General features: G+C 32.9%; 1 protein-coding gene across 9 annotated transcripts in view; it reads right to left on the minus strand.

Annotated features, from left to right (window-relative positions):
- The window catches only part of DDHD1 (DDHD domain containing 1), a 106605-nt gene that overhangs the window by 37117 nt on the left and 50482 nt on the right, over positions 1 to 19006 (minus strand). For 3 of the 9 annotated variants that reach the window (XM_042989716.1, XM_042989713.1, XM_042989712.1), the window contains 5 exons: positions 18025 to 18198; positions 17368 to 17388; positions 10609 to 10710; positions 8578 to 8706; positions 7372 to 7519 (listed from right to left, as the gene is read on the minus strand). In XM_042989716.1, the coding sequence (XP_042845650.1) occupies positions 7372 to 7519; positions 8578 to 8706; positions 10609 to 10710; positions 17368 to 17388; positions 18025 to 18198 (574 nt within the window). The remainder of the gene's footprint in view (positions 1 to 7371; positions 7520 to 8577; positions 8707 to 10608; positions 10711 to 17367; positions 17389 to 18024; positions 18199 to 19006) is intronic. The other 6 variants (XM_015544484.2, XM_042989717.1, XM_015544483.2 and 3 more) reach the window with 3 other exon arrangements.

Genomic DNA, 19006 nt, shown 5'->3' on the forward strand with positions numbered 1-19006 from the left:
AAATTTTATTTTCAAAATTCAGATACAGCAAAGTTGACTTTTTTCCCCTTTTGCTATCAGTTGTATAGATTTCGTGGTTAACATCACCATAATTAAGATATAGAATAGTTCTATTATTTCTCCAAATCCCTCACACTAACTCTTTATAGCAGTGCCCTTCCCCTGTAATATTTTAAAGGAAATCCCAGATATCACATCATTTCATCTGTAAACTGTTTAGTATCTATTTCTAAAACATAAGGAAAACAACCTATTCTGTACTATTATCATACCAAAACTTTTTAAAAATGTTTATTTATGTTTGAGAGAGAGAGAGAGACAGAGAGTGGGGTCGGGGGAAGGGGCAGAGAGAGAGGGAGACATAGAATCCAAAGCAGACTCCAGGCTCTGAACTGTCAGCACAGAGCCCGATGCGAGGCTCAAACCCATGAACCATGAGATCATGACCTGAGATGAAGTGGGACGCTTTACCAACTGAGCCACCCAGGCACCCCCCAAAACTAATTTTTTTAAAGTTTATTTCTTTTTGAGAGAGAAAGAAAGAAGATCCCAAGCAGGCTCTGCACCGCCAGCACCACTAGCTTGGAGCTGGACGTGGGGCTCAGACTCACAAGCTGTGAGATCGATGACCCGAGTCAAAATCAAGAGTCGGATGCTTAACTGACTGAGCCACCAGGTGCCCCAATCATACCAAAACTTTGAACAATTCTTTAATTTCAGCAAATATGTAGTTTAGCAGTTCCATTTCCCCAGTTAGACTATGTTATTTTATAACATAAAATATATTTTTACATTTTAATTGAGCTCCAAATACAACAGCCCCCCCTTTACATGTGGGGATATATTCCAAGACCCCCAGTGGATGCATGAAACTGAAGATAGTACTGAACCCTATATATATTGATTTTTCCTATACATACACACCTATGACAAGTTTAATTTATAAATTAGGCACAGTGAACGTTTAATAACAATAAAAAACAATTATAATACAGTGTAATAAAAGTTATATGAATGTGGGCTCTCAAAATCTTATTGCATTCATCCTTCTTCTTCTTGCCACAATATATGAGATGTTAAAATGCCTACGAGGTGACATGAAGTGAGGTGAATGACACATACATTGTGACACAGCATTAGGCTACTATCATCTGCTTCCAGACTGCAGTGGACCCCAGATAACTGACATCAGAGAGGGTGCAACTGCAGATAAGGGTGGGGGTTGGCGCGGGGGTGGGGGGGACTACTTTACAGTCCATGCACTATAATTGGTAGGTATGTCTCTTAAGTGTCTTTTAATCTACAGGTTCTTCTCCCCCCCCCGCCCCCCCCCCCCACTTTTTTTTGTTTTGTTTTGTAATTTATTTTTGTCCTGTAGAGTTCCTCAGAGTCTGATTTTTAATGACTGTATCCCCCTGGTATTTAACATGTTCTTTGTCCTCTACTTCCTGTATCTTGTTAGTGACATATAGGGGCTTGATCAGATGAAAGTTCTATTTTGGCAAGACTACTACTCCATAGGTGCATACATCTGTGTTTGTCTCTTTCTGGTGAAGCTAGCAGTTATGACGATCACTGCTTAGATTCATTTATTTATTATGGTTCCATCACTCCTTATTTGTTTGTAAAGCTTATAATTCTAGAAAGAGAAATTTCTTCACATCAAATATTTGGTTGCTTTGGAATACAACCAAATAGTTTCTGTATGAAATGAGAAAGTGAAGGATGAATAGTTAATTCTTACCTTCTATTAACAATTTTCAAAATACTGAGTTCTTAGCTTCTATATTTTTTGACATATTTACTAACTCATACACTTAAACATATTTGAAGTGGAGTGTTTCAATCCACTGTAGTTACTATTCTTACAGATGCTCAAATTGTCTCCTTTTTTGATCAGTAAATCTCTTCAAGTTGGCTTCTGTGTCCTTTTGACACGACCTCCCTAGTTTTTCCTTCTGAACAATCAAGTGGCTTTTTGGTTTGTTCATAGAGTTGTGCAATCACTGCTATTATCTAATTTCAGAACTTACATCACCTGCAAAAGAAACAATGTAGCCATAGCAGTCACCTTCCCATATTTCCTCTCCCTAGGCCCTGGCAATCACGAATCCACTTTCTGTCTTTATGGATCTGCCTATTCTGGGTATTTCATATAAATGGAATCATACATATGTGGCCTTTTGTGTCTGGCTTCTTGCACTCATCATAACATTTCAAGGTTCACCCACGTTTATTGTGAATCAGTACTTCACTGCTTTTTATAGTTGAATAATATTCCACTGTATGAATATGCTTTTGTTTATCCATTTGCATTGGAACATTTGGATTGTTTCCAATTTTTTGGCTGTTATGAATAATGCTCCTATGAATACTCTTTAAAAGGTTTTGTGTAGATATATTTTCAATTCTTTTGGGTATATACCTAGGGGTGGAATTACTGGCTTGTATGCTAACTCTACGTTTAAATTCTTGAAGAGGTGCCAAACTATTTTCCAAGGCAATTATACTATTTTACAATCCCAACAGCAACATAGGAGAGTTCTAATTTTTCCACATCTTCACTAATACTTGTTATTTTCCAACTATTTGATAAGAGTCAACTTAGCAGGTATAGAGTGACATAACATCTCTTTGTGGTTATGAACTGCATCTCCCTAATACTTAATGATTTTGAACATCTTTTTATGTGCTTATGGGCCATTGGTATATTTTCTTTGGACAAATGTTTATTCAGATCCTTTACCTATTTTAAAAATTTAGGTTTTTTTAACTGCAAAAGTTCTTTATATATATCCTAGATACCAGATCCTTCTGAGATTATGATTTGCAAATATTTTCTCCCATTCTGTGGATCGTCTTCACTTTCTTGATAATGTCCTTTGAAGAACAAAAGTTTTAACTTTTGCCAAAGTCCAATTTCTCTCTTTTTTCCTCTGTGGCTTGTACTTTTGATGTTGTATCTCAGGAACCATTGCCTAATCCAAGGTCACAAAGATATACTCCCAAGTTTTAAGAGTTTTATAGTTATGGCTCTTATATTTGGGCTTTATTTTGAATTAACTTTTGTATACGTGTGAGGTAGGGTTTAATTTCATTCTTCTGCAGATATATCCAGGTGTCCTAGCACCATTGGTTAAAAGGTTATTCTTTCATCAATGAATTGTTTTGGCACTCTTGCTAAAAATCACTCCAACTCTGATTCTAATCCATTTATCTTGCTTTGTAGCAACTTATGAAACTGGGAAGTGTTAGTCCTCCATCTTTGGTTTTTTTTTAAGATTGTTTTGGCTACTCTGGGTTCCTTGCATTTCCATGTGGATATTTATTTATTTATTTATTTATTTAATGAAATTTATTGTCAAATCGGTTTCCATATAATAGCCAGATGCCCTCCTCAGTGCCCATCACCCACTTTCCCCTCCCTCCCACCCCCCATCAACCCTTAGTTTATTCTGTTTTTAAGAGTCTCTGATGGTTTGCCTCCTTCCCTCTCTGTAACTTTTTTTTTTTTTCCCCTTCCCCTTCCCCATGGTCTTCTGTTAAGTTTCTCAGGGTCCACATAAAAGTGAAAACATTCCATGTGGATTTTAGAATCAGCTTGTCAATTTCTGCATAAAAGACAGGTAGGACTTTAATAGCAATGTGGTAAGTATTGCCATCTTAATATTAAATCTTCTAATCCAGAAACGTAGGTTGTTTTCATTTACTTAGGTCTTCTCTTATTTCTTTCAATGGTGTAGTACAGTTTTCAGTGTACAAAACTTACACTTCTTTTGCTAAACTTATTCCTAAGTAGGTTATTCTTTTTTTCTTTTTGATACTGTAATAAATGGAAATGTTTTCTTTTTAAAAAAAAAAAAAAAAAAAAAAAAAGTAAACTCAACCCCAACATGGGGCCCAAACTCATGACCCTGAGATCAAGAGTTGTATGCTCTTCAAACTGAGCTAGCCAGACACCCCTAGAAATGCTTTCTCAATTTCCAGATTGTTCACTGCTAGTGTATAAATACAACTGATTTTTGCATATTGATCTTGTATTCTGTAACTTTGCTGAGTTCATTTATTAGCTGTAATAGTTTGTGTGTGTGTGTGTGTGTGTGTGTGTGTGTGTGTGTAGATTCCCTAGGATTTTCTCTATTTAAGATCATGTTATCTGCAGAGATCATTTTATTTCTTCCTTTCTAATCTGGATCTTTTTTATTATTTCTTTTACTTGCCTAATTGCCCTGGGTGAAACCTCCAGTACAATGTTGATCAGAATTGGGAGGTGACATCCCTGTCTCATCGCTGATCTTGAGGAAAAGCTTTCACTGATTCATTGTCAGAGTGTAATATTAGCCATGGGCTTGTAGATGCCTTTTACCAGAGGGAAGAAATTCCCTTCGCTCTCTACTCTCCTGAGTGTTTTCGTTAAGAAAGGGTGTTAAATTTTGTCAATGCCTTTTCTGCATCAAAAACCACGTGATGTTTTTGTTCCCCTTTGCTCTATTAGTGTGGTGTATTACCCTTGAGTTATTTTTAAAAATATGTTGAATCAATTTTGTATTCCTAGGATGAATCCCAATCAGTCATAAGGTATAATCTTCTTTACATGTTGGTGGATTCAGTTTGCTAGTATTGTGTTGAGAATTTTTGGGTCCATAAAGAATAGTTATTTGTATTCATAAGGGATACTGATCTGTAAGTTTTTTTTCCTTATGATATCTGTCTGATTTTGGTATTAGGACAATACTGGCCTCAACGAATGAGTTGAGAAGTCTTCCTTCCTCTTTTAGTTTTTTGGAGAGTTTATGAAGAATTGGTGCTCTTTTAATGTTTGCAGAATTTGCCAGTGAAGCCATTTGATCCTGAGCATCTTTGTTTTTTTGGAAGGAAGTTTTTTGAGTATTAATTCAAATGCTTTACTTCTTAATGGTCAGTTTAGATTCTATTTCTTCTTACTGATCATCATATCAGTTTGGTACTTTGTATCTCTCTAGAAATTTGCCCATTTTATCTAGGCTATCTAATTTGTTGGCACAGAACTGTACATAGTATTCCCTTATAATCCTTTGATTTCTGTAAGGTCAGTAATTATGTCCCCTCTTTCATTCCTGATTTTAGCAATTTGAATCTACTTTTTTCTTGGTCAACAATACATCACACTTTTTTTCTTGGTCTTCTTGACCAAGCTGCAGGTTTCTCAGTTTTGCCAAAAAAATTTAAAAAAGAAAATCAACTGTAGTCTCACAAATACAAACAAGATTCAGAATGGTAGTGACAAGGATGAAGTTAATTTTACTCTTTTTACAGTTCTGGACTACTAAGGAATTGTAGAAAGCAGGGAAAGAGTTAAGAGATCCTCTGGATTTTCCTGTTTATAATTAATCAGAATTTCTTTTTGTTTATTTTCTATCAATTACTAGTTTATGTGGGGGGTTTTCCATCAAATTACCCTGTCTCTGAAGGAATGACAGCAATCTTCTCGATAGCGGATACTTATTTTTTTAGCCCCTCTGGATTCATTCATTCCACTTACAATAATAGCTCTTGATTTTTATTTGTGGCTCTACCTCTCCCTATGGTGATGATGAAGCCAACTTCCATCTGACTCTGGGAGATGACAAGCTCAATACATCATACCCTGCATGGCCACATGTACAGATTCAGGCAGCTGGATGCAACGCCATTGGTCACTGAAATGCCTAGGCTAGCTGGGACTTCTGGAAAAATAGGCTTACTCTTTCTTTTGAAGTTGAACATAATATAATATAAACCATATATGGAAGCACACACAGGAGATGTCTGAGAATAGCTCAAAAATGAAAGAAAGTACAGTAGAAACTGGATTCTCAGTTCTCAGGACTGACACATCTTACATTTAGACTTCTCAGTGTTATGAACTACTAAATCCTCCTTTTGGTTCAAGCCTTTTTGGATTAGGTTTCCCCTCACCTACATCCAAAGAAAGCAAGCTGATACCTTCTCATTTATCAATGGCGCCAGAGTGAATCTGTCATTAAACCCGTATCTCAGATTCCTAGATATCCAAGCAAAAGATTAGCATTTTGACATAAGAATACAAATATTATAAGAAATAATGTGCAACTCCTCAGAACACAAATCAGAAAGAAGAGATTTTTGTAATAGAAACTAGGAAGATTGACAAAAAATTAGGGTGGCTTGGCGGTATCTGACTAAATTTTTAAGAGTTGAACCGATTTAATCCATCAGTTGACATTAAAAGGTATTACAATAAAAGGTGAAACAAAACTCAACATTGCATTATTATAGAGATGTTGATGAGGACAAAGTTTCTGGTATTGCACAGTATTTGCTCTATAAGGACTCAAGAAATACATTTACTTGAAGCCTCAGAACCAGATAAAGTGTGCTCTGAACCAAAAACTGATCTGTTTTCATCACATCATAAATATGATTAGATTTTTCTTCATACCGATTGCTAGTTTAGAGCCACATTTATGGTGACTTAACCCTAACATTTCCTTTCAACACAGTCCTTAAAATTTTTTAAACACACACAAGTATAAACATCCCTCACCCCCATAACATCTTACAGTTTTTAGACTAAAGATGGAAAAAAAAAAAAAGAGTAAAGTTGAATAAAAATAAATTAATGAGGTAAATAATGTATGTGGTATGTTGGTAAATCACCCACTGTTCTCTGTGTAAAATTTAGAGTTCACTTTCCTCTGGTAGTAATTAATTGGCTAGGTTAAGCTGCTAACTGGCAATTTATTTATTTATTTATTTGAAATGCTTATTTATTTTTGAAAGAGAGAGAGAGAGAGAAAAAAAAACATAATCAGGGGAGGGGCGGGGAGGGGCAGAGAGGGAGGGAGACAGAGGATCCAAAGCAGGCTCTGTGCTGAGAGCGGAGAGTCCAATGTGGGGCTTGAACTCACAAGCTGTGAGATCATGACTGAGCTGAAGTCAGATGCTGAGCCACCCAGGTGCTCCATGACAATTTAAAAAATTCTTATGTTTTTCATAATTATGCAACCTTGTAATTATTCTGTTTCTGCAGTTCAGTGAGTAAGATACAAACTAAGAATTACAATTTTTCTTTGCTTTCAACCTTAATATAATGTAAATTAGTAAGTTAAAAACACTTCCTTATTCTTCCTCTTCTCCATGCTGTGGGGGAAAAACCTCAAATATCATCATCATCATCATCATCATCATCATCATCATCATCATCTGGACATAATCACTCTCAAAATTTGGTCTAGAAATTCCATCTATAACATAAGAGATATTAGAGTAGTTTGTATTGAACATGCGGTGGAATGATTAAACTCTGTTATACCCCGGATAAAAGTCTGGATTCTAGTGATGGAGAATGTATTCATCAAAGAACTCACTCACATGGCTGTATTTTTGATAATTCTTCCTTGGTCCATTTTCTGTCCAATGCCGTGCACAACAAATACAATATGAGTAGTCTGTGATGGCTTGTCTTCTAACGTGGCTTCTTCTACATAACCTCTATGAAGTCTAGTCCCACTACTTGATGCTGTAGAAAAATTATGATTGTAAGTTTACTATTTATTCCAGAAATAGCATTTGGGCATACATTTAAAGAAATAATAAAGAAAAAGGAGTACTAGGAAAAAATTTCACTGGGTTGGGTGGGGATGAAATTTGTGAAATGATGTACAGTGACTGGTTCAGAGTACATGACACCAAAGCCAGAAACCATAGGGAAAAGAAAAGCAAGGAGGAAGGATGGACTGAACACACAAAAAATTTAAAAAGTTCTCTGTAAAAAAAAAAAAAAAAATACCATGAAGCAAAGATAAAAGATGAATGATAAACTGGGAAAACTTTTGCAAAATTCAGTGCCTAATGAGTTAATTACTGGAGTGCAAAGGAGAGCTTACTAATCAAAAAGTGAAAAGACAACCACTGAAATAGCAAAATGGGCTAAAGACAAGGTAATTCACAAAACAAATACAAATGACTAGGAAACATGTAAGAAGATATTCAAGTACATCTTGTTATCAAAGAAATTATATAAGAGGTAATTGCAAAAAAATTGATATCAGACTTACGAAACTTTCTGAAAAATTTATTAATAATGCTCTCACATCTTCCTCAAGTACCATTTCCTCTTTCCTTTCATCAAACTTCTGTAAAGAGCTGTCTATTCTTACTGCCTCTATTTCTTCCCCTACTTAGACTTCAACCCATGCCAATCTGGCTTCTGCCCCCTCAATCCATCCAAGTCACCAATGACCTCTACATCACTAAATCCAACAGAAAATTTTTAGTTTTCACCTTCAATTGCCATGTTTTATTTTCACATCACTGCCTGAGGTTTGAATGCTGTTGTGTTTCTAGAAGTATAAAAGATATTTATTAATTTTGTCAGATCATTCTAATATATGATTATTCACTGATGAATACATGTGAACTCAATCAATCTTAATAAAAGTTTCATTTAACAGGGCAGTAACTATCACTAAATTTAATACATATTTAAAATATACTAAAAATAGAACCTGAATAGTCCCTTTTGAATACAAGAAAAAAAGATTCCCCAAAGTTGGACAAACTATATTTAACAATTACCTTTAGAAAATCCCAGTTTTTGGGTAACTGTCCTTGCAATTTTAGAAGTTGTTGCATCACTGTAAAGATACACTTCATCCACACTGTGCCAGTCCACATGATTTCTACTCAACTTGAAACTATGAATAGCTGTTGCAAAAAGGAAAAATTAATTTGAAGGTCTCTCATTTGTGCAAAGAATTAGAATACACAGATTTTTTAATCAGTATTTGAACTCAGTTGAATATAAAATTATTTTGCTGAAACACATATTAAATTGAAGCAAGTGATGGATAGGGACTTTATTTTATAAATGATTAATCATGCTACAGGGAACGGTTATTCGTTAGAACAACACGGAATAACTGGCTTACCCACCATAGTTTTAACCTCTAACTGGTAGTTAACATGCTCTGATTATTAAAGAACTGCTTTCCCAGGTGATATGACATTTCTTCCTTCTAAGGGATAATTTATACCTTCATGAAAGTCCTCAATACCTTTGACATAGAAACTTAAGTTTCTTTTCTTCTGTGGACTATATTTTTGGATCTGTGAAAATTTCACTCAGCGGTGCAAGACAAAACAAGACTGAGAGGAAGACGGGGAAGACAACAATCTAACTGATTAGAAATAGGGAGTTGTGGAATGGATACTAAACGAATTATCACTGGATATTGCTCACCATAACAGAAATCCAAAGTTGAAAGATGTTTTATTTTTTTTTATTATTTATTATTTTTTTTTTGAAATATGTTTTAATAAGAATTCAAAGAAATTTTTTCTACTGTGATGTTCAAATCAGTATGGTTATTACATTTCTGAAAATAGGCTCTAAAAAAAAAAAATGAAACCTATATGCTCAAGGAATACATAAGCTCTGTGAGGCAAGGACTACGTCTTGATCATTTTGTACCACGAGCACCAGTGTCCTAGCAGATCCTAGACCCATTTCACAAATTCAGTGATACGTGTTTGTGGAAGCAACAGATTAAGAGAAGTGTCATAACATATCCATCGATTCATACTTGATAATTCTTATATTCTGAAGGCCTTAAACTTTCCTCTGTATCTCTGGTATAGAGATGAGAAAAATTCACATACCCTTCAGAAAACCAGGCACCTTAAAATCACTATGTCTGATTTATTTTTTAAAAAATCCCTTTTAAGCAAAATATAATCTCTACTATATATAAGGACCCAGAGGTACAAAGAGTCCCTTCCTAGGGTCTTGCCACAAAGCTAGTTACCAGCAGAGTCTAACTATTCAGATTTGAGGATGGGTTGGAAATAACCTCAGATTATATATGAAATGTTATAGCCCTTGTCAAGATCTAAGACCATAAGTCATTTTTATGAAAACCTATTCCCTACTAGAATACACAGAAAAGTAAATCCTTTCTGGGGAATTGTACTTCTTAAGTTATACTACAAATACAATTTCAAAAACTTATAAAAAAACAATTTGTATTTCACTTATTTGCCAGGACATATTACTAACACTAAACACAGACCAAGATGCAATTAATGTAACAAACATTAATATTTTCAATTCTCAAAAAAAAAAACTTCAGAAAAACAATGTACAAACTCAGTTTTCTATAAAATAACTTTTCATAAATTAAGAAAATATTTTGTAAGAGTTTTACAAATATTTACTTTTTCTATGCCTGATCCAAATCACTATTTTATGCCTTTTTATCTAATGTTTCTAAACCACATTTTTGTTCAAATAGTTTTGAGTAACATATGCTTAAAACATTGAAACTATAAGACCAAGATAATGAACAGTGGTAAGTCAATGAAATCTTGTTCTTCCTCAAACCATCCACATACTGTCTTAAAGTAAAACGTCTCAGTATTGGTGAACATGTCATTACTGGACCACACACATTATTTACACATGTTCATAGCGCTTAAAATTAAGTAACTCTAAACAAAATAGCACACTGGGCACAATTCTAAAAACTAATAATTTCTACGCTTTAAATACTGAATGCTATAAGCCAGGGTGTATAACTACATGGAGAAATAAAACTACAATTACTGTACCTTGAGAACGCTTTCGCTTAAGACCTGCCGCATCTGTACTCTCCTTATATCCTCTCCATTTGAACAGAGAAGGGAGGGAGAAGGGAGGGAGGTGGTAGACAACTAAGAAAGCAAAAACACTGAGCTTCAAAGTAAATTTTAAATGAGGTTTGCCATTTTGCCTTTTTGTTGTATCAATTTTAAAAAATGAGTTGTATTTGACAAACATTATTCTAAATGATTTATTTATATAATTTCTCATTAAAAATCGGTAAAGCAAAACATTAGTTTAATAATGTTTATCAAATATATGCTCTACTTTTATTGCAAGAAAAAAGGCAAATGATACCTATCAGTTAAAGATAACTATGTGATCATATTGAATGTCTTTGCACACATAGAATAAAAATAGGTCATGGTATTTTTGTATGCATAAGGGATGTATAAGTCCCATCTTCATAATACTAAGGTTATTTACTCTCACCAAATTTGTGACTATGACATAGCTGACAGCTGATATGCAAATTAAGAAGGCAATAAATAACATTTTAAACATCAATGCAGTTTTCCTGAGAAAATATCACAGTATACATTCCACTGGATGCCTTCTATTACTGAAGTATATAATGGAAGCTTCCCACAGAAACAAAATATTCTTTTTGCAACTTTGTTCAAGTTGCTAAAAGAATTTTTAAAATGAAACTTTTGCCAAAATAAATCAAATTGGAAGCTGTACTTTTAAATGATTAGTTATAAAAAAATGAAAGATTAGTAACACATAATGAAAAAAAAAGTCACCAGTAAAAATGTATGCTGTGACATCTAGTAAACATGAAACTGACAACATAAAGCCAGACATAGACTTGATATTTGGCAAATCAGCAGAAAACCTTGAAGTCAACACTTTCCCTGTCAAACATTGCTAAAGTTACATATCAGTAAATTTCTTTAAAGTAAAATAAGCAATTTATTCAAGATAAGTTTTATTTAAAATAAGCAATTATTTAAAAATCCACTTGAAATGGAACTTTACAAATCAGTTCAATTAATAAACCACAAGAACCTTTAGGACTTAGTTCAAATTTGTGTTCTAAAAAGCATTTACTTTTGCATCCTCACTCCCTTCTACATTAACATGACACTCAAAGGTTAAATACTGTTCAAATATGAGCATACTTAATTCCTGTTGTATGGTACTAGAAATATTTTTAAAAATCTGTTAAATGCACACATGCAATATATTCAGAGATTTGTGCAATAAAGGTAACAGAAATGCTTACAAGGCACTTAATAATTACAACCACATGTAATTAGATGGCTACAGACTAGGATTAAAAACTGGAATGTAACATCAAGATTATAAAAACATTTCATTGTCACAGAGGGGGAGAAAATGACAACTGAAACAATTTTCTTCACTGAAAAAGTGTCTTCTCTCAGGCACCTTCTGGTCAGTTATTGAGGAGTAGATGTACCAGTTGCAGGAAACATTTTTAAACAAAAAATTCATTAAGAAAATGCTAACTATCAAAGTAGATCAAATTGACATAAATTTGAGACTTTAATAGTCAAAGAAACAAAATCTAGATTTTATATTTCCACTAGTAAAACTAACATGAACCAAATCCATATTTACTAGAAGAAAATTAAAAGAATAAAAAAAGTCATTAGTACAAAGTATGCTGTAACATTCTGTAAGCATGAAATAGCCAACATAAAGCCAGACATAGACTTGATATTTGGCAAATCAGCAGATAACCTTGAAGTCAACATTTTCCCTGTCAACTATTGCTAGTTACATACCAATACATTTTCCCACATTTTAAATAAGCAATTATTTAAAAATTTACTTGAAATACATATGGACCATTTGACTACATTTCAAAATTATGCAAACACTTTCAGAAAACTAGTCAAAATATAAAAAAGACAGGCTCTTCTTTCTAAAGGAACAATACAATTTAGGGATTAAAAAAAGACAAACATCCCAATATAACAAAAATAGAGAAGCACATTTATTTGAAATACTTTCACAAAATTAAATAGATATGGTTCTTTACCTTCCTCTCAAATTAAATTCTTATTTTCACTTGAAAGTCACTTGCTGTATCTGTCACAACATCCCATAGTATAGTTAGAAAGCTCAATTTTTTTCAACCCAAAGCACAGAATTAGGGGTACTATCATTAGTACAGTAGAGACAAAAACTAATTACTATCAATCCAAACGGGGATCACCACTAAATGAAATTCAAGTGCTAAAAAGCATTATTTAATTTTTCCCCGTAAAATAAAGTTTTAGTTAAGAATTCTTATGTTAGCAAAAATATGCATAAACTCAAAATGTTCACTTATTAAATGCTAACATTTAATTAAATGTATACTAAAGCCCACACAGCAATGAAAAAAATTTAAAGTACTTTAAAGCATTTCTAATAAGTTTTCTTACTAATCCACCTCTTAAAGAGATTTTCTTCTTTATATAATTCTGAAAGCAACAGTATCAACAAAGGTGGTTGCTGATGACATACTAATCCTCAGAATAGAACTCAATGACTTTTCCCCTTCTAAAAGCTATTAACCTATATAATCCCAACTTAAGGGGAAGCCGGTCTGCACATCTCAAACTTGCCAGCTATAATGAGAAAACTCATAGAAACCTTCTTGGACCTCAGAGAAACTAATTAGATAAACTTAAAAAACATAATAACTAAAAGCTAGAAGGTGGGAATCCTCTTAGTTGCCAGAGAGAGGAAAAGGAAAGCTGATTACAAAGGGTTAGCACTCCTCCAAGTCCTCTCTCCTTTTTGACTTTTGCAATTCTACATTCACAGTTTGCAATTCTATATTTACTATATTCTTATCCAGTAACAGTGATAGGAATACACACTTTACATGCCAAATTGTTAAATGTTTTAAGTCCAGATCCACCAATACTTGTGATGTCAGAGCACCCCAAATCAGTTTGAATAGTAACTTAGCTACGACTTTATATTGAGAGGGTGGCTCTTGTAGACAGCATATAGTCAGGTTTTGCATTTCTAATCTAGCAATCTCTGCTTTTTAATTCAAGCATTAGTTCACTTATGTTTACTGCGATTACTGACATAAGTGAATTTAAGTCTACTATTTCCCATTTGTTTTCTTTGTTCTATCTGTATTTTGTTTCTTGTTTCTCCTTTCTTGATTTCTTTTGAATTAAATATTTTTTTTACTATTTTAATTACGCTACTGGAATTTTTAAAAAACTTTTTATCATGGAATAATTTTATACTTACAGAAGAGGTGCAAAAATAGAACACAGAATTACCATATATTGGCTTCTCCTAAAGTTAGGCTAACTATAGTACAATTATCAAAACTAAGAAATTAATATTGGCACAACACTAGCAACTAAGATATAGACTTCATTCAGATTTCTCCAGTTTTTCTAATGTTCTTTTCTGTTCTAGGATCCAATCTAGGGTACCATGTTGCACTTCACTGTCGTGTTCCCTTAGTCTCCTCTAAACTGACAAATTCTTCAATCTTTCATAACTTTGATACTTAAAAAAATCATTATTGAGGTATAATTGACAAAAGCATAAGATATTTAAAGTGTACATCATGGCAAGTTGATATACTTACACATTGTGAAATGATACCCCTCATCTAGTTAATAGGACCCCCTAAACACTTTTGAAGAGCTCTGATCAGTTTGTTTTGTAGAATGTCCTTTAATTTGAGTTTATCAATGTTTTCTCATGACTGGATTGAGGTTATACACTTTTTGGCCAGAGTGAAGTACAGGACTACCCATTTACTTCAACCTTTTTAAAACTGATTATTGCTTGCATAGATAAATTATAAAGTTAGTGAAATACCAATCTAGCAGAATGTTTAAGAATTTTCAAAATTACTTATTTGCAGGCCTGATTTTATTTGTATAATCCATCCCCAGTGAAACTCTAGGCTACTAGGAGGTAGGGTGGGAAGAGAATTTGTATTTTAATTTTCAAAGAAAACAAAATTTAGATTAAAGTATCTAAGTCACAAAAAGTGATTATATTTTTATAGGTTATCTTTATTTGTATGCTAAAAAAGTTATGCTAAACTTTCACCAATCTATTTAATTCAATCCTTACTTTGAGATTAGTAGGAAAATTAACAAGGAGAAAATATTAAAAAATCCAAGTTATTTGTAGCATCAGCTACCCTAACCAAAACACAGATAAGGTGAGAAAAAAAAGGAATTGCTGTTTTATTTTAACATTCTTCAAGGCAAAGGCTCTGTTTCTTAGAATTTTCACAGAGGAAGGGGAAAAAAGGAAAAAATTCCACAGAGCACTTAAGAGTTCCTAAATATACCATTTAAAAATGTTTTTATTATTAAATGGGACTTTTCCAGAAAGCCATATTTGAAAAAACTCCACAGCACTGTGATTTCCAACTCTCTTTATTCTAAATCTTTTTGCAGAATATCTAATTCTGTATTCACGGTTTACTGTGTTATCTTTTACTTACACTTTGGAACTATTCTCATCTTTGGCTGTCTTCCCCAAAACTTCTTGAGGGTCAAAACCCTGTCTATTTCTTTCACAAAAGTGCCTAGCACAGTACTAACTGAACATAGAAATATTAAAAACCTCCTGAAAATATGAAGAGTCAAGGCTTTATCTTATGTACATGAGAAAATTTAGGTAGAAAAGATATTTTTACCCTAATTAATTAATGAAATAGGATATTTCAGAAGCTTGGAGGTAAGAAGCAAAGTAAAAGATTAGAATATGTTTTTCCTTTGTAGATACGGCAAACTTGATTTATTTTTCCAATAATCGTGGCTTTTTGGACAGCAAATATTCTTTCCTTAAGACCAGTGATAATTTTTAAATGTACTACAAAATTTCCCATAATCTTCAAAGTCAAACATCACATCTTAATTCATAAATGTATGTTTTACATAAAACTGAACTAAAATGGCTATAAATTTATGAAAACAGTACATATACTAAATTGAACTTAAAATCTTCGTTAATAACAAAACATGCTGAAGCTTTACCTATATGCCATAGCGTATTTTAAAAAACCAATTTTTCTTCTAATGAACCTTAAAGAATCATCATTTTGAAAGATCACAACACAAAAATGTTTAACAGCTTAAAAATTTTGTTATTACTAATTGGAATTTTACTACTCAATGTATATCTTTAAAGTTAGCAAAAAATATTGTTATAATATCCTAGATTGATACTCTAGAATCAACATACACGAAGACATACTAAAAATCTAATCATACAAATATACCATGTTCTTTATCAGACTTATTTAAATGGTTGGCTCATAAAATTAGGGCACTTTGAAGGAAACTGAAGTATCCTGCTACACTTAACATTTTGGTAGGGAGTAGAAGTAAAAAGGACACACAGAATTCTAATTTTTATTGTAATAAAAACAAGATTCCAGGGGTGCCTGGGTGTCTCAGTTGGTTAATCATCCCTCTCTTGATTTCGGCTCAGGTCATGAACTCATTGTTCCTTAGATCAAGCCCTGTCTTGGGCTCCTCACTGAGACCACGGAACCTGCTTGGGATTCTCTCTTTCCCTCGCTCTCAGCCCCTCCCCCCATTCGCACATGCTCTCTCTCTCTCTCAAAACAAACACCCCAAGATTCCAAATAGATGGGTTCTAGAGATGAAAAAGAGCTGATAACTAACTTCCACAAGATGGGTTAGCAAGAGGAAAAAAATGTTTTGAATATAGTACAAAAAAGGGGAATAATCTACTTATATTTTTATTTTTTTTATACTCATCCTTTTTCTCCTCTGAGCTCTTGGGTTTTTGTCCCTATACTAATAGTAAGGAATTTGGGTGGCTAAACTAAGTTTGTTAAGGTGAATTGCCATTTTTGAGGCAGGACTGAAGGAGAATTCACAGAAAGAAAAAAATCTAGAATTCGATCTTCTCCAATAGGAATTGTATTTTGGTAGTGGTGATGAGAAAGTACAAAATACTTCACTCACTAATATAAGATCATGGATATATAAAAATTGTTAACTTGTGTTATAACCAGAGAAAGTATTGTTTTGACAGCACTCTGTGGGAATGCAGACAGAGCTCTGCTCTGTAGACACTGAGCTTTACATATTGATATGTAAGAACCTTGAGCTTGAATTTTACAGTAAAATCAGGACAAATCTGACTCTACAGATTAGGAAAATGAGATACTTAAAATTCCAAGAGTATGGCATCTGGCACATAATAGATAACTACTGTTATATATACTTGTTAGATTTAATTGCAAATTTATTCAGAAGCCACATCTTTCCTCAGTTATGTGGACTTTTAATCAACTATACAAAACCGGTATGTTAATTTGGCATAAATTAAACTAGACAGTTTCCTTGCTTGTGACAAGTGGTGTGTGTGTGTGTGTTCAGAGACAAAGAGTAGGAGAAAGAAAAAACTTGGGATGTTTGTTACTAATAAGAAAAAAAAAAAAAGCCGATTTAAAGCTTATTGTTTTGCCATTAATTATGTCATGTAAACAATTATTTCCAACCACATTAATTTTTTCCAAGCTGCATTCTGTGAATTACTTGATCGATACTGAGTTTTCCCGCTTTAGAGACGTTTTACAAGGGGAAGGGGAAAAAAAAATCACTTAATTCATTAATTCACTAGATTCAATGGGGCTTGCCAAGAAACCTCCAAAATAAAGGCAAGCATAGATGGAGAAACACTTTTTAGAAAAAAATAGTTAGAGAAATCTACAAATTCTAATCTACCTGTATTATTATACTCACCTGAATAGCTGATCCCACTGCCTGCAGTAAATGGAACAATAGAAGTATTTTTAACTTTACCACATATTTTAAATTTTACTCAAGATCAGATACATAATGAAACATGTCAATCTTGGCTATTATATACATATTTTAAGCTACTGCAAACATATCCAAATGCTGAATAAGGGAATATAAGGAGTAGACTGTTTCAAATTAAAAGTTGATGTGGTTATCAATATGGAGACAGCCCAAAGATGCTTACAGAAAGGAAATTAAAATTGTTTTTTTTTTTTAATTTCAAGAAAAGAACAAACATTAAAATATTAACAAAACTGCTCTTTTGATAGAGGGACATTTTGTGTAGATTCAACTTTCATTAATAATTAAAACTACAGAAATGACTAATTCACAGAACATATTATAACAATTTGTACAATTATAGTTGTCATATTAGTGTCATGCCAGTGAACATACATATTGAGCAAAATAAAAATTGAGATGGTTCAGAAATTCATAGCAGCTTTAACTTCTAAAATAATCAAATATTTAAAATTACCAGAAATTTTATAAATTCTAATACTCATGAATTACCACGTCAAACTTAAGAACTACTCTAAACTTCATCAAGAACTTACTTAGTTTACAAAACATATTAAATGTATTAATTGGTCTTACCATCTTTTCCATCTATGGATTTTGACACTTCAATATCAAAATTTTCCTGCATCTGCTGACCTCTAAAACAGCTGAGATGTTCTTGCTCAATTAAATTACTTTCTTCTTCTTCTAGAGGCTGCCAAGTGCCATCAATAAACCACTGCCCACGCATTACTGGTATTTTATCAGCCTCTGAAAAGAGAAATCACAGAAAGAGACATAGTAACTATAATTTTATATTTTCTTACTACCGTGGCAAAAACTGACTTTCTTGACCTAGAAGAATCATTTAAAGTTTTAAATTTTAGATTTCAAGCCACAGTATATATATATTTTTACAGTATATAATTTTATTTAATTGGGTATTATGCACAAAAATTATTTGGGCATTAGAAAGGTAGATGAGCAGTTATCTTTGTAACTGTGGCCCTGAGTAATCCAAATGAGTAGGCAAAGGGGTTAAGACAAGTTCATGTAAGACTCTGGTGACAGTTCTAATGTCTTAGAAAACACTGATGTATACTCCCAGAAGCAGTTCAGAAACAGTGTGTGGGGTAGTAGTGTATTGTACTTTTTAGGGCTTCCTTGAAGGTTATGGACTTCCAGTTAGCATAGAGGAACAGCTGAAACATTTAATTACTTACAGTAAATTCCTCACCCATTTTAGAAAAAAACTGAGTAGAAAATTTCCTTGAACTCCACATTTTTTTGATTAAATACTGTTCCTAAAAGTCTAAAACTTTTAGCTATTTATTCATTTTTTAAGAATAAACCATAATTGTCAGCTATGCTATCTTGAATCCTCTAAAATTTGTAAAAAATAAAGCAAAAATAAAATGGAAATGAAAAACCTTAAAAATAAAAAGCAAAATAAAATGAACTTAATTATGTAGAGATATGGTTTAATCATACATAGAAAAATTATTTCAAGTGGATTTAAACCACAGTAATTTTTATATAAATATTGGGATATACCCTATGGACAAAAAGAACTGCAAAT

The sequence above is a fragment of the Panthera tigris genome, chromosome B3, assembly GCF_018350195.1.
Source record: "Panthera tigris isolate Pti1 chromosome B3, P.tigris_Pti1_mat1.1, whole genome shotgun sequence".
Taxonomy (NCBI): Eukaryota; Metazoa; Chordata; class Mammalia; order Carnivora; family Felidae; genus Panthera; species Panthera tigris.